We start from the raw sequence: 27,959 nt of genomic DNA on the forward strand, positions 1-27,959 counted from the left end.
GATACAAGGTTCAATGAGCCAAGCACAAGTTGAAGACTTTTATTCAACTGCTTATCCCCATAAATAACCAACGTTGTCATCCGTGAGTTTCTTTTCATATACCGTATCCTTCAACTAATTGCATACATGTTTAATATCGAGTGTATATCGTGCTAAATCAAGGCTATGTTAAGTTTGAATCAACAAAGTCTAACCCCAGGGCCCTCCATCTTAAATGGGCTTTGTGGAGTGCTAAGGTCAAATGTAGCTCACGTAATTCACAAGTGTGTGTGCACGTGTATTTAGCTATCGACTATGCTAATTTAAGAACATTTTCCACAAAATAACTTGTTTAGATACTGTATATATTGTCAGGATTGGACGGGAGACCTTGTTTATTAATATGGCAAATTAACCACGACATGCAACTGTAAATGTTAACAAGATTTTATATATACACATACATACACCCTCTTATGTACAGTACCGTACACACAGTCACTTCTGAAGTCAAACGTAAAATCGTGGATCGAGAAATGCATTTTAATGCCAAACGACCACAAAAGACCTTGGCACTCCAAAATTTCCACTTGTACTGGATGCACCGCAGAATAGTCTAGAATATTACAGCCATGGCATGGCCAAACACCCTAATACATGGCAGACGCTATGCTCGAGTTCCACACTCGACGTGCGAAACACTCGGTGAAACCTTGATATAGAATTAAACGCGCCATCGTGATCTCTTTTGAAAAGATCAACTTCTCCGTAAAAGTGCAATGACAGTTAAAAACATAACCCATTCACCAGCTTAGCATTTACGAGGAGGGGGGGGGGGCTAATTAAAATACCTAACGCTTTAATGCATCAATAATAAATCTATATCACCATGACAGCAACAAAAACATATCTGGTCACATACAAACGATGGGACGTGCCAGCAGAACAACAAACAAAAGTGTCTGTGCAGACGTGATAATAGAGCACATCACCTACCGCTTTGTGAAAATGATGTAAAAGAGTGAAAAGGCTTCCAAAAATCTGGCTTCAGCCACAGCTGAAGATGCTGCCTGCTGGAACACTGAATGACTGTACCACAGCGATCGGATGTAAATAGGTCTGCGGCTTCTTGCGATGACGTGAGTGACACCACAGATTTCACACCAAGGGAGACTCTTGGCATAAGCTCCCTTAAACTGTGAACGCTGGTGGGAAAAAAATACTGTGCCCTGCCGCAAACGGAATGCGATTGTGGGAAAAGCGTTTCTCACACACAGCACCCGCCTTCTTGTACTTGTGTTCAAACAATGGAATATACAGTTCCTAATCCAGGCCTGCATGATGGGTTAATGACAGAACATTACAACAGATGCCTCTGGGGGGGGGGGGGGGGTGCTTCAGAGTTTCGAAGAAATGCTGTGATCTTAAATTTCAATGGATCTACGAGCATTAGCGCGCCGCAGAGTAAATGTTCACTCGTGCTGTTTGTAGAGGCATCTGGCATCAATGGCGATGAGAAAGCAGACATCACACTGCATGCCAGGACTGAACTCCCAGCAAACCACCTCCAGACGGGGATCTTGAGCCACAGCTTCGTATTGGGATAATACATTCAGCTGTGACTAGGAGATGCGACAATAGTAGGGCTGGTGGTGATGTACTGACAACATACTATCTGCAGCATTAACAAAAAATCATTAATTGGGAAGGAATTTGACGAAAAAATGATCTGGATTATCGAGGAAGGCTGGACTTAAAATGGCAAACTAAACATGGTACGATCCATAACTGGTTAGCGGTCACTTTGATAACCGCAAAAAATAATTAGTATAGTTTCGCGTCACTCTTGGGTGATGTTCCAAAAATGTATTTTTGGACATCTTCATCCCACGGCCACCCAAGAAAGAGGCACCATGGGATGGGGAGTAAGGGCAGGCAGAGTTGAGGAGGCTGACATGTCCCAGTGTGCGGCAGCAGGATTTGTCCTGCACTACGAGGGCCTCTGTCGTAGCAGCTCCTCAATCTGAGCCTTGTACATGTTCTTGATGTCCTGCAGGTCCAGACGAAGCTCTTCGGCCTCCTCCGCCTTCTCCCCATACATCTGCAGCATCGTGTTGTACCGCTGCTCCAGGTCCTGAGCATGCGCACGAGCGACAAAACAAGCCAGAAGACAATTTTTCTATCTGCTCACTCACTCACAGAAGTGATACCGATTAATAGTGAAATGTATGGAGTAGGCATGTACGATCGATCTAGATGAACCCAAAATAACCGAGTGTGACCATGTGGTCACATGTAGCACTATATGATGGCCATTAGGTCAGCCAATAAAATTCTATGAAAAAAATGATCCAGGTTAAACTCGGCTCCACGATGGTAAAATCGACTCTTACATTCATGACACATGCAATAAATCGTGCATATAAGAAATTATTATTATTGGAATTGTATGCGGAGGGTATGCTTACCGATACGTTTCATCCAATGTCGAGAACAAAAGTGTACAAACGTGACCAGAAAAATGGATTCCTCAATGAAATTTCGACTCTAGTGTAGAGGCGAGGGCAGGGGTGAATCATTACATTATGAGTAGAAAGCCAAATTAACGGTACATTGGTTTTGAAGCCGCTCGTAATCTTCTACTCGGCGTGTCACCCCAGAAGTTAAAAACGCACAAATGAGCATCACCTTGTAAATGTCACTGCCTTAAAACGAAAAATAAAGAATAAGTGACGTTTCGGGCAATGGCCCTTTTTCATCGTGCAAGATATGCTGCGAGATAGAGGGGGGAATATTGACCTGCAAAAAAAACATTTCTTCTAATTTTCAAGCGCTCAGTCACTTGTGTTGTTCTTAACGTGGCCCATCAGGTATCTTGTTAATGTGGCCCGTCAAATGTATTTTAAAATCCTGGTTGGCCCTAAGTAAAGAAAAGGTTCCGCTCTCTCCTGGCTTACACGAGTGGCCCCTTCAGCTGCAGGATACACGGTTGCGCGTACACGTGTGCGCACTGCAGGGAAATAAAACCGGGGGTGGCGACGACGATGCTGACCGACGGGGCTCACCTTCAGCTGACCCTTGAGCTTGGGCACCTCTTCCGCGCTTTCCTGCAGCTCCTCATTCTGCGTGCTCAGCTTCACGAGCTCCTCCGTCATTAGCATGCGCGTGCGCTCCAGCTTGCCGATCTCCGTCTGGCAGCACGACACGCACACTTCGTCTCTCAACGAGGTGGCGGGGGGGGGGGTACAGTGCTGCAGCAGCCACAATACCTTGCTGATCTCGCACAAGTAGCATAAACCATCACGCAAACTCCGGTCATCCTCGCAACGGCTTTTCGATAGCCATCGAACAAAGACGGTCACCGCATCGTGCGCTTTCATATGCTCGCTTCTGCGGCCGTCTCGAAAGCTCTTCCTTCCGTCATTAGTAAGCCACTAGAGGCTATGCACTTTCAAATATAGATTGAAAACTCACTTCTTCAGAACTGCTTTTTGTGTTTAAGTTTGGTGTCCTTCCCCACACCTCCAATTATGATGGTTGGCTATGTACACGGTGTCACAGATGTTCAACATAGATACATATAAAATGCAGTGCGGCGGGCGCTCTTACAAAGTACGTTCGTCGATGGTCATGATATCAGCATGCAATCTGCGCGTGTATCTTGGCCAACGTGCAACTGATTGAGCTGTTTCCCAGCTGATGGTCTGGCCAGGGCACAAGCCTTTACCTGGAGCTGTGCGATCTCCCCTTCGCGCTGCTTGAGTTGCGACTGCAGGCTCTCGATGACGCTGGAGCCGGCGTTCAGTCGCAGCGCTTCGTACACGTTTCCAGGACCCATCAGCGCCTGCTCGATCGATTCCTCCTGCGTTGACAGAGGCAGGTCCGCATGTGCGCATCGTTACGTGCGAATACAGTGGGACCAGTGAATTTAATTAGTCAGATGTATACAGATATATGCCATGGTGCACAAGGTTTATGCTGTGTCTGGCAATGTACTTATTTAATCTATAAAAGGTTTTTTTGGGTTAGAGCACGTACATATGTGTCGTTAAACCCACCACCACCCGACACAGCCAACTAGTAAGGTTTGTCACGTAAACAGAACATGCCAATTCGTTACGAGTGCAGCACACCGGTGTGTTGGAGAGCAAATTCACAACATTTACAATCATTACAATAATGTTGGGTGGTTGGTGGCAGGTTATATTTACGCGATCTAACCCAAAAAAACCTTTATTATGAATGATATTGGTCGCGAAAGCCTACAGTGATAAACTACTTATTTAATGTTTGCACATAGACACCAGATATTTCTATCTGTTAGTTTTTAACATCCCACTGCTGGTTGAAGGCCTCCCACAATGTCTTTCACTCTTCAAGATTACTTTCCTCCTCCATCTTTGGAGGCAGGCACGATACACAAGGGGGTGGGTAGCCAGCACCATACCCGAATGACGTTGTCTCCAAAGTGGCGATGATTTTACACACCACACCAGGTACTCTTTTGAGGCCGAGTCGACCTAGGTGAAGCCCAGGACCGATTCAGATTGTCACTGGTGTTGGCTGTGAGCGGGAATCAAACTCGGGACGCCAGGTTCGTAGCGCAGTGGCGCTAACCACTACACTGCCGCTCCCCACGATTTTAAATTGAAATATTTTAATCCACACGCACACACTCGTATGGTCTTCGGCAAGTGCCAAACGAACCTGTGTTACAGCACTGGTCGACGGTCCACTGACACTCTCGTTGAGGCCGACTGAGCTGGAGCTTGAGTGACTTAACACAACCGAAATCCCTTCAAGAGACTGTGCCCGGGACCCTCTTCGGTCCTGCACTCATGACACACAATAGCAGACACGTGGGTCAAATCAGACTCGTAACAGTGATTCCAAACGTTGGAAAAAAAAATGCAAGCTAAAACACAAGTTCCTATTTTGTAGATATGTACCAAAACTGCGTTTCCTGGAATCATGCTGGCTGTGCTCACTGCTTGGCCCAGTCAGGTACAATGGCAGAGGTGAAATTACACTTCTTGTTTCTTTATTTCTAAGAGCAGATTTAAAAACCTGGATCAATGATGATTCGGCAACAAAAGAATAGAACATCTCCCTGTGCTTAAGTTTGCGTCTTCTGCTAAGCCATGTCTGCACACAGGAGGATAATGCTTTGACTAGTGGTCACAGCCATTGGGTTTCCATGAGAAATAATAGTACCAGCACTGCTAAGTCACTGTTATTTGTTCATCGGCGTGACATCACTCGAGTGCACACTATGGTAGCACATCTGACCATTATTAGAGAGTCTGTATTATTATTATCAGTTATGAAAGCAACTTCTTTCAGACAGCCTGAAACACAGCCTAGGTACAATTCTACAATCACATCTCCGATTAGCATGGTTGGCTACGTATGGTGTGAAAGAGGTTCAACATACACACATACAAGTCATTTGTTTTCTCCATTGTGCCTTCCTTTCATATTGCCAGGGAGCATGGTGGTTTCAGACGCACCTTCTCCTTGAGGGCTTCCTGAGCGATCAGCGCCCTCTTCTTTTCCGCGTCCACCTTCGCTCGCTCCACCTCCAGCTGGCTCAGCAACAGCGTCTGTGGGTTCAGTGTTAAGCATTCACGGTGATCTGGTCACAGGCCCTCTGTTTAATAACAGTGCAAAAAATACACAAGACCAGCACTGCACAGTATTAAAAAACGCCTGCCATGAGAACACGTGCGTAAATGTGCAGGACATGTTACTGGTGCAAGGATCTCTGTTCATGTTAGTATGACAATGGAGCCCAATTCGTAACAGAGAAAAGACTAGGGAGCCATCAGCAATTGTGGCATTCTATGTGATGCACACAAGTCTAGTACCTTGTCTTTTCTGGCTTCCTCCAAGGTCTTCAGGTGCTCTTCCCGCAGCATCTCCAGTTCCACCAAGCTTCTGCAATAGCAATACAGAAGAGACCAGCATTGCTTGCCGCTTCACTTTTCACTTTATACAAAGGTACTTATCCACACATGGTGCTCATGCCACTGCCGGTGTAGAGCTTCTCTCATTCGGTGTTGTCTTCTATGGTGGGCAGATGAGTAAGTAGATAATCACCCACACATTACCTTGCTGCAAACAATGTGCCTAAGGACAGCTCACTTGTGAATTCAGCTTACTTGTCTGTGATTTGTGACAAATATTTTTAACAAGTTTTGCTATTTTACATGTTTTATTTTTCCCCAATTTAATGCCAACTGTGTATTATTTCACGATATGAAGTATCCATTCACTTTCAAACCCAGTTTACTCACAGCTGGCTTGCTTTGATTTAAACCCAGGATTTCAGCAGAGCCAACAGCTAAGCTTTGACCGCTGAGCCAGCCGGGCCACCTCTTGGGACACAAATATATTTGACTTGCATGGATGCAAGCATGGGCTGTGTGTGGGGGGCTCCGGAGCTCCGGCTGCACCTCGACTGCTGCTCCTGCAACTCATGTTGCCGCTGCTTCTCCATGTCCAGCTGCCCATGGAGGCGGCCGCGCTCCTGCCGGAGGATCGCGCTCTGCGACTCCAGCGCCGACAGCTGCGCGCTCTGCTGCATGAGCGACTCCTGGGCGGCGCGCTCGCGCTGCACGGCCATCGCCTGCTGCATCTGAGACTCGGCTACACCCAGACACACACAATGCATGCGCAGGAGAAGGTGGTGTTCTAGATTCAATGAATAACGACAGCAGGCTCGTGTCTGAGATCAGCAGACATGTTCAACAGACAAGTTAAAAAGTCCTGCCCAAAGAGCAATGACGTCATGCTATGCTATGCCATGACATTGTGCTACAATGCGATGACGCAATCCCCCACACCATGTGACTCCCCAATAGGCGGCACCCCGCGATGAGGGTGGAGGTGAGCATAGATCGCGCGGCGTGTATGACCTCATCTAAAATGTGATTTCAGGAAGTGCCGCACGTTGTTCTGCAAGTCCAATGTTTCGCCCCACGTGCTGGGAGAAGTTCCAAAAGAACTGAAACTTCCAACACGTAGAGTAAAACGCTGGACAGCATGCCAATGCACAGTACAACACAGAAAACACATTGCAGAGCTACACAGCACAATCAACCTATGCAGTCGTAAACAAACTTCTGTTCATCAGTCCCAGAATGTCAAGACCAACCCAGAATTGGTTTCGTTAAATCAATTGAGTCAATTCGCTTGAACAGCTGGGGTCAATTGAGTTAATCAACAATGTGCTATGCGTTTGGCCTCATCTCAAGTCTCACTGACAGTAGCAGGAGAGTCATTGGTGAAATGATGGATCCAGGATATGTGAGAGTAACCTTGAGGTCAGCCAGGTCAGCAAAGGATGTCTATCCTGATCTGAGGATATTAAACAAGTCTGGCAAGCTAACAGGCTGATGAACTAATACATTGTTTATTCTATTTTTCATAATTCTCTGCATATTAAGCCAAATCAGGTGCTCCACCACTACCTTTCCAGCCAGGTATATCCAAACTAAAATTAAATCTGTTACCTATAAAAAAGCAAACCAATAAAAACGAACAACTCTACTCTGCAGATATGAACCCCAGCTGTGCATTACAGACTGTGTGATAAGCATTCGAAATCAGTGTGAAAGAAGACTTAACATTTAAGCTAAACAATAACGCAAGCACGGCTGGAAGACACAAGGCACAGGGGTGACATGGGGTAACGCACTGGCACTGACGAAACCGATGTGTGGCCTGGTGCCTTGGGGCAAGAAGCTCACCCAATCGGTCAGACAAGCTCCTCTCCAGCTTTTCCCAGGAGGCTGACTGCGCGCTCAGCGTGCCCTGCAGATTCTCGATCTGCCGCAGAAGCGGGCGCGTGGCGGTCGAGACGCCGTGGCTCAGCTCCTGATTCCGGCCCTCCGCCTCCTGCAGCCTCTGTGCGCACAAGCAGGTTGACAATAACACACGGGTTTTTTTTTTTTACAAACAACAAGGGTTTATAAATCGTACCTGGGTTTTCAAATCATGCGGCCAAGCAAAGCAAAGCCTTCGATGCAAGGTTGGTTGTTCACGTTCAACTCATTGCACACGTGAGATGGCTGGAATGGTGAAAACGAGTTGATGAAAGTGAGCATTTAAATTATTCACCTAAGTGTAGAATTACCTATGATCAAATCACGGTCCGGAATGAGCCTGATATCATCAAATCTCAGAAGCTAAGCAGAATTGAGATAATGGTGCTTGGATTGGTGGCCACCATACACAACCAGAATATTCTATTGTTGGACTATACTTCTACAATCCCATGTAGATGCTCTCTGCCTTCAGAACCTCCACTGGCCACTATGGTGCAGAATGTTCAAATTATCCCCATAACCTGCATGGCGTGGACAGGCCTTCACATAGAAAAGCCTTCAGGGCTGTGATTTGCAAAAAAACCCCAACTGTTTACAAACTGCCAGATGTGGTGGTTAAGGCCTATAATTATCCACCACTTTGGAGGCTAAGGTTGGTGGTGTATATAGATTTATCAAACTTCTAAAAGCACGAGGCTGTGACATGGCCAGGAGATGTCAACAGGGCAACAACAGTGGGTCAATGACCTATTTATGCAGAGCTTTATAGAGTGCCTTGAGAAAATCCATGGGAGTTGAACAAACATTCCAAAAGAGACTCAGTGAGGCTCATCAGATATATGAATTATTATTCATAATATTCGTAAAAAATACCCATGACTCTTTCTTTGAATTAGGGGCTGCAAATCGAACTGAGACTCTTATTCATTTTATACATAAATTTGCTTACGTTTGTATAGAACTCATGCTGCATGAACGGCTTATGGCCATTTATATAAACCCAAGCATTAACTTGACCTTTGGTGGCCTTAACAAATCACACAAGAGCAGGTGACCCACTAAGATGAACAATGAAAAGTACACAGCTAGTGTCCAGCAATGAGAAAGCCGAGGCAAACATTGATACTCAAGTGATCCTGCGGCAAGAGTGGATCACTCCCTTACAACTCCCCACGGTCTTGCTCGAACAACATGGCCCTTTGTGCAGAAGCCTCGGCTTTGGGGAAAAAAGCCATGTCAACACTTGCGCAGATCCATTTCGCATACAGCTTTGCACGTTTATTCATCACTTAAATTTAACGAGCAAGAAGTGCTATTTGCTGCCAACTGCTTTCCAAGATCTGCCCGACCGGTTTTTCCCCTTCCTCAGGTTAGTGCTCACCTGCTGCATCTCGCTGAGCTCCTGTCTGAAGTAGTCTTCTTTCCTCGCCTGCTGTTGTTCTGCTCTCTGCAGGGCCAGTCTCAAGTCCGTCACCTGCATATGACACAGGAACCACAGGCGTTGCATTAAAACCGGCAACCAGTGGAGTTCAGTGAAAGTGCACTGAGGATTACGATCGTGAGACACCTATGCTGATCAAGATATGCTGGTCAAGACTACTTTGTTAAAGGACAAAAGGCATCTCTTGTCATGTAAACATGTACCTCCCAGAAGCGTAATAACTATGCCCCACCCACGGAAAATCAAATGATATGTCGTGATTCAGTGTCCAATTATATTCAAGATCCAATTCTTTTATACTACTGCGGTGAATGTAGCAGTCACTAGTGGCCGCTTGTGACCCCATTACATACATTGCATATTAGAGGATTACTCGGGGAAACATGATTCGTAGAAATGCAATTCTATCCATGTATCATGAGCTTAAAGATCGATATTAAATGAGGAACGTATTAACCGTTACACCTTTAATACCTAGCCTATGTGCCCCGGGTTGTCTGACATAAATTTGAAGGTAAACAGAGAAAATCAGTTAACTGTGTTGCTGTAATGTACTATGATGTCATTTCATAAACGGTGAGTGATGTTAGTGATATCACTAGAGCTATAATGGTTGTATTTTGATATTTTCTTATTAAGTAAGCTTCAAACATGTGCTGGGCAGCATATGCCTTAGGTTTGTATATACAAGAGCGTCTTAGTGTTGTGGGTGTAATCTTCCTCTGAGCTAAATGTTCTCAATATTAAACATGAATTCTATACTCAGCGTGCAGTTACTGTGAATCAGTCTTCACAAACTAATTTAAGCTCGGGGGTGCGCTCATCTCCACAATGCATGTTATTATTTAATGCATGTATTAGCTGTAGCAATTACAATGTGGCTATGACATCACATGCATGTATGTTGAACTTCTTTCGCACGTAGCCAACCATGCGGAAGGACAACAAACTAAACACAAAAAGCAGTTCAAGTTTCAAATGAACTTGCATGTCTGGCTCAGTGCCGTCTAAATAAAAAAGATCTCGTACTATAAGCCCCCTTTTTGCTATATCCGACAGGTTCATAGTAACCACAGCCACGATCACCGCCACGGTGCCCTGATAGGTGCCCTTGCCTGCATGGACAGTGCCTCGTGTTGCTGGATGGCCTCCTCCTGCTGCTGCTCCAGGGCGAGGCGCATTTGCTCATGCGCCTGCACCTCGCGGCTGAGCACGGCCTCCTGGGCTTCGCTTTCGCGAGACGCATTGGCGCGGTGCAGCTCTGTCAGCTCCCTACGGCGTGGATACAAAAAATAAAGACTCGGACTTGGCCAACGCTTCGAAAGATAACAGGGCAGCACGATTTTCGTGAAGGATCGTCGAATCGTATTGTGCTCAGCGCACGCTTAGTGCCAACACATGGTGCCTCTGCACAATGTACCCATGGACGTGTACGTTCATGGCCTTTGTGTCAAACCACCGCTTGCGAATGACCTCTCCATGTCGTGTGGGTCATTGGAGGTTATTTGACATAATGTCCCCACGGTGACCAGCGTGGTGGACAATACAGCACAACAGTCCATTTTTCTGCACTCTCCTCTGCTAACATAGCCCTGTTCTCATGTTGACATTGATATACAAATGCATATCAAAATACGTCCCACTTTCTTCATTCAGAAGATAAAACCCCAATTTGAATCAAACCTTGTAGTCTCAAGTTGTGTTGGTGAGTTTTCCTATTGAAAACCGTTCAAATTTACTACACAAACCAGATCCAAAAAGACAATGGTTATCATCAACAATGGTAAATGCACTGCTGGAAGCGGCTTCCACACCGCTGATCAAATAATTCCGAAGATAAACGTACCTCGGAAAGCGATACCATAATCCATTCGCGAAGATGCTTTTGGCCAATTTGTTAACGCGTGCACATTCTCGGACACGGAGCCGAGCGTAAAAATAATTTAGCGGAGCGAGTGAACCCATTTCGAGGGGCGAGCGAGTCACGTTCGAGCCGTGAGCGAGCCACGTTAGTGCCGCAGGCCGCGTGTCCCCCACTTGTAGGCGTTGTCGTATGCAGCCTGGAGCGTGCGGTTGTTCTCCTGCAGCGCGAGCAGCTCGGCCTGCAGGCGCGCCGTCTCCTTTTCCTGCCGCTCCACCACCGCGTTCAGCTTCCTGATGTTGTCCCTGTGCTGTTTCTCCACCTCCTCCTTGCCGTCCAGCACCTGCGGGCCCCCACGCAGGGACAACGCCAACGCGGCGCTCAACGCACACGTTGGGTGGCGGCACCACGGCGATCCATTGAGCCGTCGGAAACATCGGCCAGAGCCACGCAAAGTTTCGTTTTCAGCAAAATCAGGCAGATGAATAGGAGTGTTCATCGGTTCATTTGTATAATCGCCGGTTAAATTTGTACACGCGCTTGACGATTTCTCTGTCGATTTACCACCGTTTCACAATTGCAAAGTGGGTGTTTAAGAATTGGATATTTAAAGGATTGGCCAGTGTCATTTCCCAAATCTGAGGTTTTTGAATTTCAAAAAAATTATATGTAGATATAAAACACTTCCAATATAATCACAAATCTGAAGTTTTCCATGCAAAAGAGGTAATGAATGTAGTTAAGGTCCCAACTGACTAAAGGAAGGTAATTTGACATCTACATAGCAAGCTGCAGGCCAACCACAGCAGTGGCCACTTGGCATCATCTTCAACCACAGCTTAGGCCACAAACCAGGACAGCTTCAAGGTGCAACCCAACAAAACAAACAGCGCTCATCTTCAACATCCCTTCAAGACGTCTAAGTACACACACTTAGGGGACATCACTTTTCCACCTATCACATGACAAGCCAAATTAAGTTTAAAAAGTCAACGATTTCCTGCTCAAATGAGCAGAGGTGGTGCTCATCTCCTGTTTACAGCCCTGAACCAGTTGTGTAAATTCCACTTTCCTATGGTGGGGGCCAGTCTTCCCATAGGACAACTACAATTGACTTCCCCACAAGGTGGGTATTCATATTGTCGACCCCGTAGGGACGATGGGCTGAGTTCAACCACCCCCCCCCAATCAGGATTTTAACTCGTCAACTTCTGACCGCGAGCCGCTCGCTCCTGATCCGAGCCACTCGGCCACCTCCGTGTGCGTTACGAGCTGCGTCTGCCTTTACCGCTACCACTACAGGGCACGCGCGCGTGGCGGCAGCGGGAGACGCTTGCCTGCTGTAGTTGCTGCAGATCCCCCTCCAGCTCGCGGGTGCGTCTGCTGTGCTTGGACAGCAGCCCCTCGTTCTCCTTCTCCTTGGCGCGCAGCTTCTTGATGATGGTGGAGGTCTGCAGCTGCTGCTTGGAGAGCTTCTCGCCTGCGAGGAATCATGCCCGGAGACACCCATGGGTTTTGCGATTCTCGAGGCAGTCACCGGTGGTATGCTCACTCTGGAATTGTTTGTATGTGTGTGCAAGGGCAGACCGTTCGTCAATCCACTGCTGCATTAGAGCCTCCCCACACTGTGTGGGTCGTGGGCGTTATTTGACCATACTTCACCACCAGTTAGTGTGCGTTAGTAAAGGCAGGGAGCATAGATGTTGAAGCATAGTACAGTACAACAATGCATTTGCTGCACTGCCCTCAGCTGACAACGTAGCCCCACAGAATTAATATATGTAGTATTTACATGACAAGTACATCTTTTATGTAGATAATTAAGAGGACAATATGGGGCGACATTTTTTTCAACGGTTATGTTTCCCATACAGTTTACCTACTGCTCACCTTCCTCCAGAAGGCCCTTAACCTGCTCGTCCTTCTGTCTCAGTAGCTCTGCAGTCTCATTGGAGTTCAAGCGCGTGGCCAGATCCTGCTTGACCAGCTTCAGTTCCTACCGCGCACAACAACACATCGGGGAACGTGATCGTCTGTTATTCAAAATCACAATTTGATTCAATATTTCTTCAAAATATTTGGTGAATGTAGGTCCTCTAGTGGCTACAGTGGATTAACCCATTGCGTACAAATAGTAACATAATACGTGACTTCATGCATGTATGGTGAGAAAAATAATATATTTTTTTATTGATGATTTATAATTGAGAAATTGTTACATGACGGCAAAATTACTAACTATACCTGCACCTCTTCTATAGTTGAAGAGCAAAGCTAAGGTAGAGGGCAGTTCTCCATATTCAGTTTTTGGTCCGAGTAATATAGTCTGCAAAATTTATAGTACATTGAGTAAGATGAACTTTCAAGGTGTAAATATTACCTTCAACTGATAAGTAATTTAAATCAATTGTGTACACTCTTGAATGCAAACTTATGGGGTTTGCATAACAAACTGCAACTTTGGACTACGTGAACTAAAGCTGCGTGGCAAGATCTCCGTGAAAAATGTTACACATAAAATTCATACAGTGAGGGAAAAAAGTATTTGATCCCCTGCTGATTTTGTACGTTTGCCCACTGACAAAGAAATTATCAGTCTATAATTTTAATGGTAGGTTTATTTGAACAGTGAGAGACAGAATAACAACAAAAAAATCCATAAAAACGCATGTCAAAAATGTTAGGAATTGATTTGCATTTTAATGAGGGAAATATGTATTTGACCCCTTCTCAATCAGAAAGATGTCTGGCTCTCAGGTATCTTTTATACAGGTAACGAGCTGAGATTAGGAGCACTCTTAAAGGGAGTGCTCCTAATCTCAGCTTGTTACCTGTATAAAAGACACCTGTCCACAGAAGCAATCAATCAATCTGATTCCAAGCTCTCCACCATGACCAAGACCAAAGAGCTCTCCAAGGATGTCAGGGACAAGATTGTAGACCTACACAAGGCTGGAATGGGCTACAATACCATTGCCAAGCAGCTTGGTGAGAAGGTGACAACATTATGAGACCTCCTTTGCCAGTAACAAGATATAGGAATAGGTTTTACCCTTTTAACTGGCACAAAAACTGACACCTTTATTCAAGGCATCATGTTAGCAATAACCACAACACAAGCAGTCAAAATGAAAACAAAAAAGACAACTCTGATAATAATATGCACTGTCCTTGAATTTGATTGGTCCACACCCGAGACGGCTTTTCTTAGAGCCTAGTCTCCATTGATGTTGGACCAGAAGATGCCAAAAGGCGTAAAACTCAACAACAGCGCACTATCAGAGTATTGAGGGCTCGGGGTGAGCATTTACATTATGAGACCTCCTTTGCCAGTAACAAGATATAGGAATAGGTTTTACCCTTTTAACTGGCACAAAAACTGACACCTTTATTCAAGGCATCATGCATATTATTATCAGAGTTGTCTTTTTTGTTTGCATTTTGACTGCTTGTGTTGTGGTTATTGCAAACATGATGCCTTTAATAAAGGTGTCAGTTTTGTGCCAGTTAAAAGGGTAAAACGTATTCCTATAAGGTGACAACAGTTGGTGCGATTATTTGCAAATGGAAGAAACACAAAAGAACTGTCAATCTCCCTCAGCCTGGGGCTCCATGCAAGATCTCACCTCGTGGAGTTGCAATGATCATGAGAACGGTGAGGAATCAGCCCAGAACTACACGGGAGGATTTTGTCAATGAGCTCAAGGCAGCTGGGACCATAGTCACCAAGAAAACAATTGGTAACACACTACGCCGTGAAGGACTGAAATCCTGCAGCGCCCGTAAGGTCCCCCTGCTCAAGAAAGCACATATACATGCCCGTCTGAAGTTTGCCAATGAACATCTGAATGATTCAGAGGACAATTGGGTGAAAGTGTTGTGGTCAGATGAGACCAAAATGGAGCTCTTTGGCATCAACTCAACTCACCGTGTTTGGAGGAGGAGGAATGGTGCCTATGACTCCAAGAACACCATCCCCACCGTCAAACATGGAGGTGGAAACATTATGCTTTGGGGGTGTTTTTCTGCTAAGGGGACAGGACAACTTCACCGCAACAAAGGGACGATGGACGGGGCCATGTACCGTCAAATCTTGGGTGAGAACCTCCTTCCCTCGGCCAGGGCATTGAAAATGGGTCGTGGATGGGTATTCCAGCATGACAATGACCCAAAACACACGGCCAAGGAAACAAAGGAGTGACTCAAGAAGAAGCACATTAAGGTCCTGGAGTGGCCTAGCCAGTCTCCAGACCTTAATCCCATAGAAAATCTATGGAGGGAGCTGAAGGCTCGAGTTGCCAAACGTCAGCCTCGAAACCTTAATGACTTGGAGAAGATCTGCAAAGAGTGGGACAAAATCCCTCCTGAGATGTGTGCAAACCTGGTGGCCAACTACAAGAAACGTTTGACCTCTGTGATTGCCAACAAGGGTTTTGCCACCAAGTACTAAGTCATGTTTTGCAGAGGGGTCAAATACTTATTTCCCTCATTAAAATGCAGATCAATTTATAACATTTTTGACGTGCGTTTTTCTGGATTTTTTTGTTGTTATTCTGTCTCTCACTGTTCAAAGAAATCTACCATTAAAATTATAGACTTATCATTTCTTTGTCAGTGGGCAAACGTACAAAATCAGCAGGGGATCAAATACTTTTTCCCTCACTGTATATGACGCATAATTCACATTTATGAATGTGCAAAGTGCCCAGGGCGCAGATTATTCGCTGCGGTGAATAAGTGAACTGCGGGATAGTGGTGCGAGCGAACGAGCGAGCGAACGAGCGAGCGAGCGAGCGTGCGTTCAGTATGGTTGTGGAAGCCACACCTTCTTGGTGGCGTCCCTCTCCTTGCAGGCCGCCTGAGCCTTCCTCTCGGCGTCGGCGATCCGCTGCGTGAACTCCTCGCGCAGCGACACCACTGTGCTGCTCTCGTCCCGCAGTCGGGTCAGCTCGCTGGGCAACGCAGAGGAGACGCGTCGGGCAAAGTCGTTGAGAGTGACTGACATGGCCGGGGCGATGCTCTAGAGACCAGTGCAATTAAACCAGCAGCGGCTTCGACGACGTTCTCCGTGCCGAGAGGGTTTCACGTGAACTGCGTTGAGGGGTCATCAACGGTGGAATTGACAGCGTGACAGCAAATGGCATGACCAAGAGCACTGATGCACCGAGGCTGAGATATACGACAACCAATGCAATGAAATCAGCTGTGGTTAGGGAACTACATGAAGCAAAAAAATCCATCCAGACATGCTTGAGTCATTTAGGACTTAATGCAAATGCCACAGACACATAAATGAAAAATTGGGGGTTTTTTACATTCAATTTTAATGCCTTCATAAGATGGCTTTCAGCTTAATAGTGTCCTCAATATACAAGTTCATCCGTTATCTTCACTTTACTCAATTTACTTCAATTATATCGCTTTTTTATCGTCTAAACATATAAAAAATCTATTCATTGGAAGTAAATAAACACACCAAAACAATTGAAAATCCCACAAGCCAGTTGTGTAACGCACACCTGTACAGTAACTGCTCGATAAATAAGTAACTGCTACAGCAGTTGCAACACAGTGCTAAACTGAGTGCGCCACGCACGTGGTGTGGAGACGCGGGTAATAACAAGTCAGCATCGTTTCACTCGACGTTCAATTTGACCTTTGGGATTGCAATTTTCATTTCTTCCCAGTCTTTTTTTGGTTTTCAGAGGTCCGTCCCAAAAAAAAATATATCATCATATCCACCCTCCTTATTTGAAGGACTCTCTGTATTATGCAAAGGCGTTCTGTGACCCTGTACTCACTCCTGGAGGTTATCCTGCGCCTCTTCCAGCACCGCCCTCTCTTTGCTAACGGTAAGCAGTTGACCCTCCCGCTGCTCCAGCTTCTGCGTCAACTCGTCGATGATCTGCAAACGAAAAGGAAGAACAGCTCTTGCTGCTAAAGATTTAATCACCGCCTTGTGCTGCTGACCACTCCTGTAACATGTCACTATCAGTGACACGATAAATAGAGTTAAACCATATTCTTGGTTTTCTCCGTAAAGTCACGTAGAAGGGAAATAATAAAATAATAAAACGAAAACATAATAAAATAAAATTCTCAACTTTTCGGCCACAACGCAAGCAGCCGTCCTCAGGTGAAGAAACAGAGCTGTCGGAAAGACAGCGTCCGACAGCTCTGTTTCTCCACCAGAGGACGGCTTGCGTTGTGGCCGAAACGTCGTGAGAATTTAATTTGAATGTTTTATTATTTCCCTTCTACGTGACTTTACCGAAAGAACCAAGAATATGAATTCTAGATTTAAAGCTTTCGTGACTGCAAGGATCCATACTCTTTTGGTTCTATTGGGTAAAGTCACGTAGGTAAAAAATAAAATAACAAAAATCACGACGTTTCGGCCACAACACAAGCGGCCTTCATCAGGTGAAGGGACGAGACTGCCGTTTGTGTTGTGGGCGAAACGTCGTGATTTTTGTTATTTTATTTTTTACCTACGTGACTTTACCCAATAGAACCAAAGAGTAAGAATATGAATCAATATATTTAACCCAAACATATGGTGCTGAAGTCTATGGACAACATAGGACCACATCCGCACCTCCGATTAGCTTAGCACGGTTGGCTATGTAAGGTGTGAACGATGCTCAACCTGCATACATAAACGAAAATATGCTCAATCTCATCATTCATCTCAGAAGCTAAGCATAGACAGCACAAATGCGTTGCGATAGCCTGCTACAGGTGTACGTGATGAGCAGCAGAGCGCAGTGCAGACAACGTCGTTATATTGTACGTTGATGCTCCGAGCATCAATACACTTCCTGCCTTCACCACTGACCGGTGTGGTAAAGCATGGTGTAAAAAAAACCGTCATGATCTGCATCCAGCAGTGAAATGACAAATAACTGTACGTGCACAAAGGATCTTGGGTTTTTGTGACTGACATAAGCCTATGTGCCTTATGCCGTCGATGGTAAATATTCAAATTGTATTGCAGATGTAAGATCTAAGTCTATTCGTCGAATAATGTTTATGGGTTCCCCCAAGTTAGCCAATTGGTCAAGTACAACCTTATGGTAATATTGAGTCTTTGGGTCCTTTGTCAGTTTATGGATTCAATGTTAACCTATGTATTCTATACAAGTCTATTGCACCCATGTAAGTCTACTGCTGTGGAAGCCTATTGGTTGTTCGTAATTCTCTGTCAGTGTGACGAAAGTCTGTGGGACCCATGTTGACCTAATTTGACCTTTGGGATCGCGATTTTCACTTCATCCCAATATTTTATAATTTACAGGGGTCCTTCCCCAAAAAAATCTCATTATATGCACCCTCATTATTTCAAGAACCTTCTGCATTACGCAAATAGGAGTTATGTGACCTGTAATCCAAAACAAGCTGAACCAGTTTTTTGCCACTTAAAAGTAAGCCAAGTGTATTTACATAAAATACCTTGTCTATAAATGACACTCGTCGACCAGAGAAACAACACTGGTAATTGCAGCAATTGAAGAGGAAATCGAGGAACTACTCGTGCAGTGTATTTTTTATAAATCTCAATAAGCGTTGCCATTAAGATTTAATTCTATTGCCACTAAAACCCAAGCCAGTTGAGATCAACTTGGGTTTTGTTTTGGGTTTGAGCTGCCTCGCCATAGCCAAACACCACATTCGTGTAAATCCGTTTGTCAATCCACTGCTAGATGAGAGCCTCCCCCCACACCATGCTGGTCATAAAAGTTATTTGACCACACTAAACCACGCTAGTCAGTGTGGGTTGGCGAAGGTGGAATGCGTAGATGTGGAAGATTATAACTACGGATTTTGATACGCTTCAATCTACTGCCCACTGCATAAGCCCACTGCCCCTCTGATGACCTTTAATTCAAGCCTGCATCGCTTCAGATGTTGGACGAGATGGGGCACATTCCGGGTGAATTGAGCACAGGCACACACACGGCCAAACTGAAAGGTAAATTACCAACCTTTTGAAGTTCCATTTTTTCATATCCGAGGGAAAGGTGTTCCAGCCCTCTGGGCGTCCGCTTGTTCTGCGTGACAACCTGCGCCTGCTCCTGAGGTGCCGCCGCCGCCTCCTCCGCGAGGGTAGCTGCAGCGGCATCGTGGGCAGCACCAGCCGTGTCGCAATCCAACCGCACGTCGGACATCACCATGCCGGCCTCCTCGCCCTCTAGTTTTGGTGCGGTGGGGTCCAGAGTTTCGCCAAGGGCCTGCGTGTCTGAAGCGACCGCCTGCTCCTCATACACCGGTGTGGTACTCCGCTCCATCTCCTCCACACTGTCCACGTCGTGCTGGCTGAAGCCAGACACTTCCAAGGTGTCCTCACTGGACTTGCCTTCAGCCGGCACAATATCCTCGTCAGTAGGCACGCAGCCTTCAAATGGCACACGGTCACAATCTGCCGCGGCGGATCGCTGCTCCTCGTGCTGCGGCCGCTCCTGCTGCTGATGGTCGTAGGAGGCTGGCTGGGCCTGTGCGAAGCGAGAACCTCCGACCTCGTCGTCCGAGTTGACCTCGCTGATGCTGCGGCTATCCAGCGAGCGCACGCTCACCGAGTCGATCCTCTCGAAGCCGTCGGTGGAGGAGCTGCCACTCTCGTACAAGCGCTGGTCATCGTCACCAGGTGCCGGCAGGAAGGACTGCACCTGAACGAGCGGGGCGAGCGCGGCCTTGTGGTCAGCACGTGAGCTCGCCGAATTTTCGCTCTTCACGCTCTCATGGTCCAGCACCTCGATGTCGCTCGTACTCGACGTTCCGGAAGAAAGAGGCCCTGCCGGAGGAGACGGAGTCTTGCTCTGCCGGTCCTCGCTGCCACCATCCATCAGCGGTGCCTTCACGCCCGATGTCTCCTCAGCCGTGGCACCAGTATTGTAGGAGCACTCGTCTACAATCTCCGTTGATTCTTCCGCAGCAGCTGCTAGAACCATGCTTATCGACGAGCTGTCCGTGCCTTCTACTTTACCATCCAACTCGTCACTTTGCTGCTGTGTATCATCCTCGTCTTCTTCTCCTCGTTGCTCACTGACGCTCACGTCCGTGTCGGGCATCTGCCACGAGCTCTGTAAATCTCCAAAGTTCTTGCTCTCTGAGCCATCCGTGCGTTCATCACTCAGCAGGCCGCTGTCTGCCTCACCAGGCGATTCTGTGGATGGCTTCCGTTCCAAGGAACTCGCCTGGGATGCAGTGTCCGGTCCTGACACTGGCTGCAGGCTTGGCTCGCTGGATGCAGACTTGTGCACCTTGCTGCCAAGTTTCCTCCCGAGCTGCATCCCTCTCTGCACCGCTTTCGGCTCTTCCGACTTCTTATCATCAGCCCTGGGCGTCCCATCCTTCTCCTTTACTCTGTTGCCGCCAGGCCTGGGTGAGGACGTGTCCTGCTCTCCCGTGAGAAATGCGCTGAAGAAGCTGTCCGTGTCTTCGTTCAGGGTGCGCGACACGGGCGTGGTGATGGCTGGGGAGAGGTCGTCGGCTTCCTCCGAGTGCGGTGCCGTGCCCCACTCGGAGGAGCTGCCCCATGCCTCACCCCCGGACCCAATCACGCTCCCCGGACCTGTCCAGAAAAGTGACGGGAAAAAAATCACAATCATCATTAATCTAGATTGAAAACTAATTTCTTTAGAACTGTTTTTGTGTTAAGTTTGTTGTTCTCCCCCTGCACCTCCGATTATAGCACGGTTAGCTACGTACGGTGCGAGAGAAGTTCAACAAACATACATACTTATTCTTTCGTATGGATTAATAACAGCAGATTAAAGATGTAATTTTACATTTGTTATCCACTAAATTTTTTGTTCAGAAGCAGAGTGGATCTCCTTTAACGGAGTGAAGAAAGGGTGTTTAGAATGTGGTCGATGGTTTTGGATTCGTGACCACAGTCGCAGGCATACAATCATACAAAACAGCCCATGCTTTAATACTTAACCAGTAGTGGGCTTTGCACATGTTCTATCGGCTTTTGTGCCACTCGATACAGAAAGGAAATTATTATGTTTACAGATGATATTAAGCTTTAACATGAGACTTATAACGATTGAGAACATGTGGATGAACTTGCCATATGAATAAAGCCAATCAATCTCCGGGTCATTATGCAAAGGGGGCACAAATTATAAAACAATAATTTTTTAAATTGTAATTATCATTAGAATGTACATCAGTCACTGAAGTCACAATATAATAAGTGTTAATTATAAATACACATATCACTTTGAAACGATTGTGCATTGCAGTTATTAATTTTTAAGTAAATACTTTTGGTGCTTTCATATTAGATAAACTGTGTATCTTAAAATTCATGTCAATGGTGCATAAGACGATTAATCATTTATATATTTGCCTCTACAAAGCACGATGACAATATAAATCAGTGCATTTAATCCATAGAAAGCATGTGGAGTTAATAGATGTTCACATGACACCATAAGATTGGAAACGATGCTCGTTATTTCTTTGTGATCACTATTATTAACATTTTCGCCATGAGAACCATTGCATCACGTTGCCAGCAAGTCAGTGTACCTTTGCACTTGAACAATATTAACTGCAAAAAATGTTATCAACACAAATTGACAGCACTCTATTTTTCTGTTGTAAGGCAGTGTTCATGAGAAATCTGATGAGTTTGTTTTGCTATTCAATTTTCAGGCATGTAGAGAAGAAATAAAAATGATGCAAAGCTTCTCAGGCTTTAAACTGCACATGCTCATCTTAGTTATGCTATGGGTGCAGTGCATACTTTCCAGGATTTAAGCCAAATTAACGATTTGAACATTATCTTTTTCTCCACTTAAGGATCCAGGTTGTGGTTAAATAATAAAGGATGAAAGTTAAGCAGAGGTGTAAAATACCTCCCCTAAAATTATATCCACCCTCTCCCCTCTCTCACGACTAGCTTATGGACATGGCAATACTCTGATCACATTTATAATATTCTCCAGATTATAAGACTCTCCGGAGAGTAAGACGTATCTCAAACTTGAGGCCTGGTGTCAATGAAGTTATTCATATCTAGACCCACATATACACGAACCAGATTATTAGATGCAGCACCCCCAACTCCTGCTTTAAAATACATGGGGGGGGGAAAGTACATCTTAAAATCTGGAGAATCAAGAAATTACATTACATCAAAAAAATTAAAAAGTGTTGCGTTTAGGTAAAACCTGATTGGTCTGAGCCTATTACCTGACCCACTTAATGAACCAGTCCCTTAACTAAATGCATTCGACTGACCGATCAACTATGCCAAAAACATCACACCACAAGTCTGCTACCCAGTCTGTAAGTTCAGCTGAGCAATAGGCAACATCTTACATCATCACAGAATCGTAAGTGCTCCACGTGTGCCAATTATAGACACATCCACATTTTTACAACATATTTATTGAATATTATGTTCATGTCAGCTGGCTTGGTGACATTGTGACAGAACACCTGTCTCACATTAGGAAACATATTTCACATCCTGGTCAGAGCTCAACTTCCATTATCTCTCTGGGATTAATATAGAAAGTACCACTTGATGGCAGTCTACAGCAGAGTGGGTGCCCCGAGGGCTAACACTGCATCAGCACCACTGAGAAAACGGATTCGAGTCAGGACCCCGACCCATGATTAAACAGTTCTAGTTTATCGTCTCAGATGGCGAACGCATGACTATACAAAAACGCATTATCTATCCTTGTTTTTTTCCTACAATTAGGGATAATTTCAGTTCTGAGGAATAGATATTTCTGGTCTCAAACAAGTGCGACAAGCACCTCTGTAGTGGGGCAAGTGAGATGTAACATCTAGTGGGGTAAGAGGTAACAGAAGGGATCACTTTCAGTGGCTGTTCTCCAACATGCAATGGCAGTCCACTTTCTACGGCAGCTCCTAATGGAAATGTATGCATCTCATGAGACAATGCCAATCGCTTCATTGGAATGCAGTTAGGAGATGACGTAGGGAAACACTGGTCCTTATCAAATATATTAAATGTAGGCGACTGGCTCAGGATCTCTACACGAGAAAGCATGATGTAACGGGTCATGTTTAGGGCAATAGTTGCGGGCATTTGCCAACGGCAACGGATTTAGGATGACCATTGATGGCAACTTAAAAACCTTTCCCATTCCGATGACGTACATGTACTAAAATAAAATAACTTCATCGGTAAGTCTTCAGGTCGGAAGACGTACCGAGGCTCCCACAAGGTCATGCGGAAGGGGGGCGTGTGGCATAGTTTGGCGTCAGCTATCACAGAGTGCGGTCGTATCGCTACGGTTCTCTGCGGTGAGTATAATGTCTTTAAAACAATGGTGCTCTGCCTCGAAATAAATTTTACGCCGAACCGCTTGCGCATTCAGAGATTCCGCGGTGAACAGGACCCACCCTACTCTTTGGTTCTATTCGGTAAAGTCACGTAGGTAAAAAATATTTTTTACCTACGTGACTTTACGTAGGTAAAAAAACAAAGAGTATGGATCCTTGCAGTCACGAAAGCTTCAAATCTAGGACCCACCCTGCAACTTGCAGATGTGTCCAACATCACCCATCTAGCGAGCACATTCTAATCCGTGGCTGCCACTCCGTCATTAGACCCGACCACCGCGCATGTGCGTGTGCCCCCTGTGCTCACCGTCCAGCATGAGGTTGGGAGCGATGCCGCCGTCCCACGAGAGTCCGTCCTCCTTGATGTCGAGCACGCGGTCGATGGATTTCTGCGCCGTGGAGAGCGCCTGCTTGGCAAAGCTGGACAGGTGTGACGTGTTGAACCAGCTCATGGTTGGTTGCAAGGAGGAGGATGTCTTGTCTAGATTCCGGGTTGAGGTGCTCTGACGAGACCCAGAACCACAGGGGCTGCCTTTCAGGAACGCACATCAAATGGAGTAGAGACAAGTAAACATCAAATTGACATGGTTCACAAACAGTGCTGTGCACGATAATGTTCATGGCATGCTGTGTAAATAGAGTTGGTGAAGCAGAGGTTGGAATTTAAAAGACAACATCCAAAAAACAAACAGTTCTTAACTTTCAGACAAATACCGTATATAGGGCTGTGTGTCCCTGTCTATATGAAGTCAATTTCAAGCTTAGTTAATGAGAAAATGAATGTTAAATTATGGCCAAGCACATCAATTATGTGGAGCTACATTGTCAACAGTGTAGTACAGCAAAATATATTATCGCACTGTACTATGCTTTAATGTCTAGGCTCCTTGATTTGACCAATCTGCACTGACCAGCGTGGTTAGGAATCGTCCAATAACCCCCTTCAGCAAAAGGAGAGACCCTTGTTAGAAGTGTATTGGCAAAAACGCTGTAAATGTGTTCATCAATAGGATACGAATTTGCATTTAAGTATAAAAATGTGTAGAAGTGATGTCAGTGACATCACTGGCCATTATTTCAGTCATTTATTTGAATAAACTCATGGTAGATATTCCAGGACACACAGCCACAGTGTGTGCTAAACGATAAGAGATCATTTGTTTTCAAGCTGCATCTTCCTGTAAGGACGTAGTAGTTCCTACCTTTTTATTGCTGCAAGGTCAGCCCCTGCATGCTGCGTCAGTCAGATCCTGCCTACAGGTGCTCACTGATGGGAGAGAAGAGTGGGAGAAAAAGAGCAATTGATTAGGGTCAGATGAAGACAACTTCTCAAGGGCTTGGACAGCAAATAAGTACACGTCTGTGCGAGTTCCAGTTGATCAGGTGATGAATGCTTGCCAAACACTGCTCTCGCAAGTCCGGGGTGAGAGTGGCTGAAGCTAAGTGACTCCTTCCTCACGGAAGGCAACAAGATACGTCATAGTTGTAAGGTGGTGGTGTTAACCCCTGAATGTGGCCCTGGCTCGAAGAGACCTGGCATGACAGTGTCTTTGCCACACATGCTACTTGCATAACCTTACACATGACATTTAACATCTTAAATACATAAAAGGATTAATAAGTCAGGTTTTGGGAGTAAATATATTTTCCTGCTTGTACGGATCTTCCATACCTGACAATTGAAATAGTGTAAAGTACGTCCAGGTTAAATTCCAGGGTTTAGAATGGCGCTGTAGATTATGTTGAGTGCAGGAAGTCTAAATGGCGGAAGTTAATATGGTACAGTGATGCAATTTGCATATATTGTAGGTGTTATTCGAGATATCTTAATATCGTTGATGAAGGTGTTATAAAAGGAACATGCAACCCAATCAACAAAGATGCTTTTTCAACAGAAACTGCACGTGCCTACACTTTGCGTCACCGGCTTTCCACCAAAATTGCTTAGCGCTATTAATTAGAAAAAAATATATATATACTTAAAAATGACTGACAATCCTGGGAAAATAGAAAAATCTAGGCGAGTCATTGGATTGACACTAGGTTTTCTGGGAGTGATATTAGTGATCGCAACAGAATACTGTAATTCTGCACTCGTTCTCCACCACGTAACCTAGAAGCCAGAAACTGTGTTGCTTTATTTTAACCGATGCCCAATTGATCCGAAATGCCCCTGAACCCTACGTCCTGTCCTAGAATGCTAAGCAGGTCCGAGCCTGAAATGGTGTTTGGATAGACGGCCAATGTGTATAACAAATGTTATGCTTCGGTGCTAAAGTAGTTGCCAGAAGAAAAATGCTGTGACGGTTTCCACCTCCGTTGCCTCCGAAACGTCGTGATTTAATTTAGTTGTTTCATTTATTTTTTACCTAAGAAAAAACCCAAAGAGTAAGAAAAATGCTGTCCTGTACGACACAACTCCCACGTTTATAATCCGATCTTCACCAACCCAACACTGACCGGCGGCGTGACCAAGTATTGGCAATTAACCCCCAACATCTTGGAGAGATCCTCATCCAGCAGGGTCACGATTCAGGGGCCGCACATGCTTAACCTGTAGTTGCCGTAAGGGTTGTAGTTGCTGCTCAAACTAACCCGAGGCTTGGCGGTGTGCATGTAGCCAGCACGTTGCCGTGACTGCTACGCATGCTGCGTTTAAACCCTACACTGTACTTGCCCTAGCGCAAGTTGTATGCTGCAACAGTTAAGCCAGAGTTGTTGCATGTCATCTGCATTAGCTACAGTTAAGCTGTACGGTATTTATTATAAAGCACATACACAGTTAGGCTGCAGTAGTCGTTGGTCTTGGTACTCTTATGGGATAATCGGAATGCGTCACTCCAATCGTGATTTTTGATTCCTTTTTCCCCCCATTAACCAAGGCCTCCAACTCGCAGCTGGTAGCCCAAGAACACACAATCAAGCTGAGCGCCCACGATGCAAGGCAGAGAACGAGTTGTTCTTTATTCTGTAGACTTGCCCTGCAATTCCCATCTGCCACGCACACACAAACGCCGAGGTGCGACCCTCCTCCACACAAGCTGTGCCGGCCCAGTAAATACACAAACGTTGGGTCAACGTTGGCATTTGGTGGTTGCCGATCCAGGAACTATGCAGGCTCAGACCATGCGTAGGTTTCGAAGTCTGACGGCACTGGGCGTATCAACAAGAGTGGCTCAACACTGCATCGATTACATCGACACGGGCGAACAATACTGCGCTAGTTACATCAGCAGTGTGAATTACATCAACAGGGGGGGGGGGGGTGATCAGTGCCGCACGATGTTCATTGCATCAATGCTGTTTCATTGCATGCACCATGCGTTGCTGGGGCTCTGCGGTGGCTAGATGTTAACTACCTCGCCTGGTATACAGGAGGTCGTGGGTTTGATCTCGACCTTGACGCCTGCTGTTGTATATTTGAAGTTTGCCTGTCTCTCATCATCACGGTGGCTATGAGATGTTAACTACCTCGCCTGGTATACAGGGGGTCGTGTCTTCGATCCTGATGCCTGCTGTATATTTGGAGTTTGCGTGTCTCTCTCTCTCCGTGGTCGCGTGGATTTGTGTCCGGGTCCTCCGGTATTACCATCCACATTTAGAATCAACATCACGCGTTTTTAAGAGAGTGTTTAACTGCTTCTATAAATTTCCGCATAAGCCACTTGGTTGAGCTACCATTTGTGGTGAAGTCGCTTCTGAAGAAAAGAGCTATATATAGCTCAGCAAGGTCTTAACCTGGCAAGATTATAAAAAAAAGAGTTAAATCGTTAAGTCACGAATCGCACCAACACGGGTGATCCACCAGTAAGCCACAACAACCACCAACACCAAAGATCCCCCATACAACCTTCACAGACTGTAGGGGCGAGTGCTGATAGCGAGCAGCACCTATAAAGGCCAGCAAGGCGCACGAGGGGGTGGGTGACCAGCAGCACGCCCGGCCGCCTTTGTCTCCCCAGTGGCGACGTTTTACTACACACCGCACCAGCTACTCATTCGAGGCCGAGTCAACCAAGGAGGAGGACCCACGGACCGCTTCTGATAATCGCTAATCATTTGGTGTCGGTGGCCGTGAGCACGACTCGAACTTGGGTGGTGGGGGGGGTCGTAGCGCAGCGCGCTAACCGCTCCTACACCACCGCCACCACCACCACCACAACCACCGACACCGAGGAGCCCCGCTGCTCACCGCGAGCTCCTTCCGCGGCTTCACCGCGCCGCGACCGTCGCTGTCGTGGAGGCGAGACGAGGCGTCCATGTTTTGCGAGTGGATATGAGCGAAGAACGTGGAGGAGTCGCCGCTGGGACGGCGGCGGCGGGCGGCCTCCGTTCAAAAAGTAACCGGCAACGATCGACCCCTTGGGGGGGCGAGTTCGAATGGGGGGTCGTGGACGCCCGTGGCCCCACGAGAGACTCCTTCCACTTCCAACAACACCACCACCCTCCTCCTCCTCCCAAGGCAGCGCGTCCACGTCGCCTCGCTCTGCTTGGGCGATGACGTAATTTGTTGATG

At 46.1% G+C, this 27,959-nt stretch overlaps 1 protein-coding gene across 2 annotated transcripts; it reads right to left on the reverse strand.

Annotated features, from left to right (window-relative positions):
- Positions 1 to 24: 24 nt before the first annotated feature.
- Positions 25 to 27,959, reverse strand: TMF1 (TATA element modulatory factor 1). Of its 2 annotated transcripts, none has more exons than XM_032966654.2 (19): positions 27,636 to 27,959; positions 24,646 to 24,710; positions 23,751 to 23,971; positions 19,096 to 20,681; positions 16,912 to 17,015; positions 15,936 to 16,062; positions 13,001 to 13,106; positions 12,448 to 12,590; positions 11,287 to 11,453; positions 10,365 to 10,521; positions 9,190 to 9,282; positions 7,731 to 7,887; positions 6,435 to 6,627; positions 5,847 to 5,916; positions 5,490 to 5,582; positions 4,687 to 4,809; positions 3,707 to 3,841; positions 3,045 to 3,170; positions 25 to 2,113 (listed from the first exon to the last, which is right to left on the reverse strand). In XM_032966654.2, exons 3-19 carry the CDS (start codon positions 23,893 to 23,895, stop codon positions 1,970 to 1,972), a joined length of 3,669 nt encoding a protein of 1,222 aa, XP_032822545.2. In that variant the 5' UTR covers positions 23,896 to 23,971; positions 24,646 to 24,710; positions 27,636 to 27,959; the 3' UTR covers positions 25 to 1,969. The 2 variants fall into 2 exon arrangements, with proteins under 2 accessions (XP_032822545.2, XP_032822544.2); XM_032966653.2 differs by having other exon boundaries at positions 23,751 to 23,975.

The sequence above is a fragment of the Petromyzon marinus genome, chromosome 36 (genome assembly GCF_048934315.1).
Source record: "Petromyzon marinus isolate PM22_M1 ecotype Great Lakes invasive population chromosome 36, UKy_Petmar_22M1.pri1.0, whole genome shotgun sequence".
In the NCBI taxonomy this organism is placed as follows: Eukaryota; Metazoa; Chordata; class Hyperoartia; order Petromyzontiformes; family Petromyzontidae; genus Petromyzon; species Petromyzon marinus.